The 2,443-nt window shown below is 57.7% G+C and overlaps 1 protein-coding gene across 1 annotated transcript; it reads right to left on the reverse strand.

The window, feature by feature from the left end:
• Window positions 1-77: 77 nt before the first annotated feature.
• GUITHDRAFT_134275 (hypothetical protein) lies at window positions 78-2,443 on the reverse strand (the record flags this gene model as incomplete). Its single annotated transcript, XM_005838884.1, has 6 exons — window positions 78-270; window positions 312-463; window positions 520-765; window positions 816-1,506; window positions 1,771-2,368; window positions 2,413-2,443. The coding sequence occupies 6 exons, from the start codon at window positions 2,441-2,443 to the stop codon at window positions 78-80; spliced, it is 1,911 nt and encodes a 636-aa protein (XP_005838941.1).

The following is a 2,443-nucleotide window of genomic DNA, read 5'->3' on the forward strand; positions in this document are numbered from 1 at the left end:
CAGCAGCAACAGCAGCAGCAGCAACGACAACATAAGGACCTCTTAAGAGCCATTACAATGATACCAGCAACTGAAGGTCAGAGGTAGCTTTCAAACTTCTCCGCCAGAGCTCTTCCTGCTTCCCATCCTCCACTAATTCCCTCCACGAATGGAGGCAAGAAGAACGCCCTTCCTCCTCCCTCCTCCGCCTCTTCCGCACGACGTACATCCTGCAGCAACGAGCGTTTCTCATCGCATCCAAGCTCTCTGCAAGACATCTCCTGCCACGTGCTAAAGATCAGTGGCAGCGAGACTGTGAAGAAACAAATCACCTCCTCCTCTCCTCTTCCACAACTTTCGCTCGTTCCCCAGCTCTGCTCTTCCTCTTTCGACGGAAGGAATACTCGAGTAGGCAGGCAAAGATTCTCCTGCCCGCTAGCAGCTCTCTTGATCGCTCCAGCCTCTTCAGGTCACTATGGAGCTCCTGCACCATCCTCATCGTCATTCCTCCTGCCAGGAGCACAAACGTCTCCTCCTCACCTCGCGCCTTGCGCTACCTTGTTGGAATACGGAGAAGGTTTCTCTGAGAACACTTGCACGACCTCGACTTCGAAGCTTCTTCTCTCTGCCCCTCTCCTCCCTCCTCTCCCTCGCCCACCCTCCCCATCTTGCAACGCTCCTGATCATCAGAAGCTTCATCTCTCCCTTGCACGTTATCTTGCATGCGGAGCTTCTCAGATGAGCATCTGACCACCTTGACAGGCATCGCCGTCCGATCTCGTCCACCTGCTCCATCCTTCAACACTCCGCTCCCTCCCTTCATAGAAGTGTCTCACCTCCGCTTGCTGCGCTTGCTCAATCGCCATGGCTGCCTTCCTCAGGTTCCTACTCCTCTCCACCATCCTCAACCAAGACGAGAGCATTTCCATCGTGAACCAAGCTCTCCGCCTCCTCCGGATTTCCTCTGCTGCACACCTCCTCCTCCTCCTCCTCCCAGCACCCTCCTCCCATGCCCATATGCTTCTCCTCTGTGTCTTCTCCCTCCACTCCCGCACGATCAAGTTCCCGAGGACCTCCCACCCCCGCTGCTCTTCTGACTTGGATGGAATTTCCTTGATGCTGGCATCGGACGACAACGATATTCGCCATCCTACTTCTCCTCCTCCATTCATTTCGTGCTCCTGCTTGCCCCTCTTATCCTCCCCCTCTCCACTCACCTCTTTCACCTCCTCCTCCTCCTCCTCCTCCAGTCTATCGATCTTTCCTCCGGCGCCTCCAACAGTGGCCATCTTGTCGCCTTGCAGCACCGAGGAGCTTTCTCCTTGCACCCACCGCAGAGACAAGGGCGAGGAAGAGGCAGAGGAAGGGGACGCAAGCCTGACCTCCCGCGACCTGGCTGAGAGGGAAACCGCAGGGAGGAGGAGGAGACCTGGGGCATCGGCTACCCACGGGCTCTCGTAGCAAGACGCCTCCTCTTGCTCCGGCAGCATCAGCGCCTGGACCACCTTGAGCGCGTCCTCGGGCAGGCTGCGGTGGAAGCGAGGAAGCGCAGCAGATACTTTGTGAAGTTCGAGCTGGAGGGAGAGGATGAGCGATTCTTTCTCCTTCACGTCCTCCTGCAGCTGCAGCAGCTTCTCCTCCCTCTCCCTCTCCCTCTCCCCTCTCTTCAGCTCACTGACGTCCCGTTGGTACAGGAGCCTGTGCAGCCGCGCAACGGTCCCCTTCGTCTCCTGTTCCTGCTCCCGCATGCTCCGGCTGCGAGACAGACACTCGTCAAGCACGCTCTGCAACCTGCTGATGCCTTCTGCTGCCTGCTCCTCCTCCTTCCCCACGTTCATCAGGACAGTCTCGCTCTCGGCTCGTTCCCGCAGCAGCTGCGACATCTTTTCCCTTGTGGAGCTCAGCTCCTCCTCTAGCTTCAGGATCGTCTTTGCACTCACAAAACGCTCCTCCTCCTCCTCCTCTTTCTCCTTGTCCTCTTCCGTTCGCCTCTCCTCCTCCTCCTCCTCCTCCTCCTCCTCAGCGTCCCTCCTCCTCCTCGCCCCCTCCACCCATCCTTGCAGCTTCATCACGACTTCCTCTACCTTGCACGTGAACCCCTCGAGAGCTCTGATACAAGACGATGCTCCCTTGACGAACAGCCAGCAGTCTCGCTCAAACCTCGTCATCACCTCCTCCACCCTTCGGATCACCTGCGCGGCCTCCTCCTGCTCCTGTCGCATCCTCGCTCTCATCTCCTCGTGGGCATCGGAGTGAGCTTGCAGGATCCGAGTGAACACCTCAACGCCCTTGCTGATGTCGTAGGAGGCGAAAGTTTGCTTCTCATCCCTGGGACACATGGAGATGAAGTTTGCAACGTGTGTAAAGATCTCAAACATCAGCCGCTTGTCTGTCATGTCCATCACAGCACAGCACTGACGAGCAGCACAGCACCTGCGATCTCCTCCACAGCCATCCTCGTCAT

Source organism: Guillardia theta (genome assembly GCF_000315625.1).
Source record: "Guillardia theta CCMP2712 unplaced genomic scaffold GUITHscaffold_10, whole genome shotgun sequence".
Lineage (NCBI taxonomy): Eukaryota > Cryptophyceae > Pyrenomonadales > Geminigeraceae > Guillardia > Guillardia theta.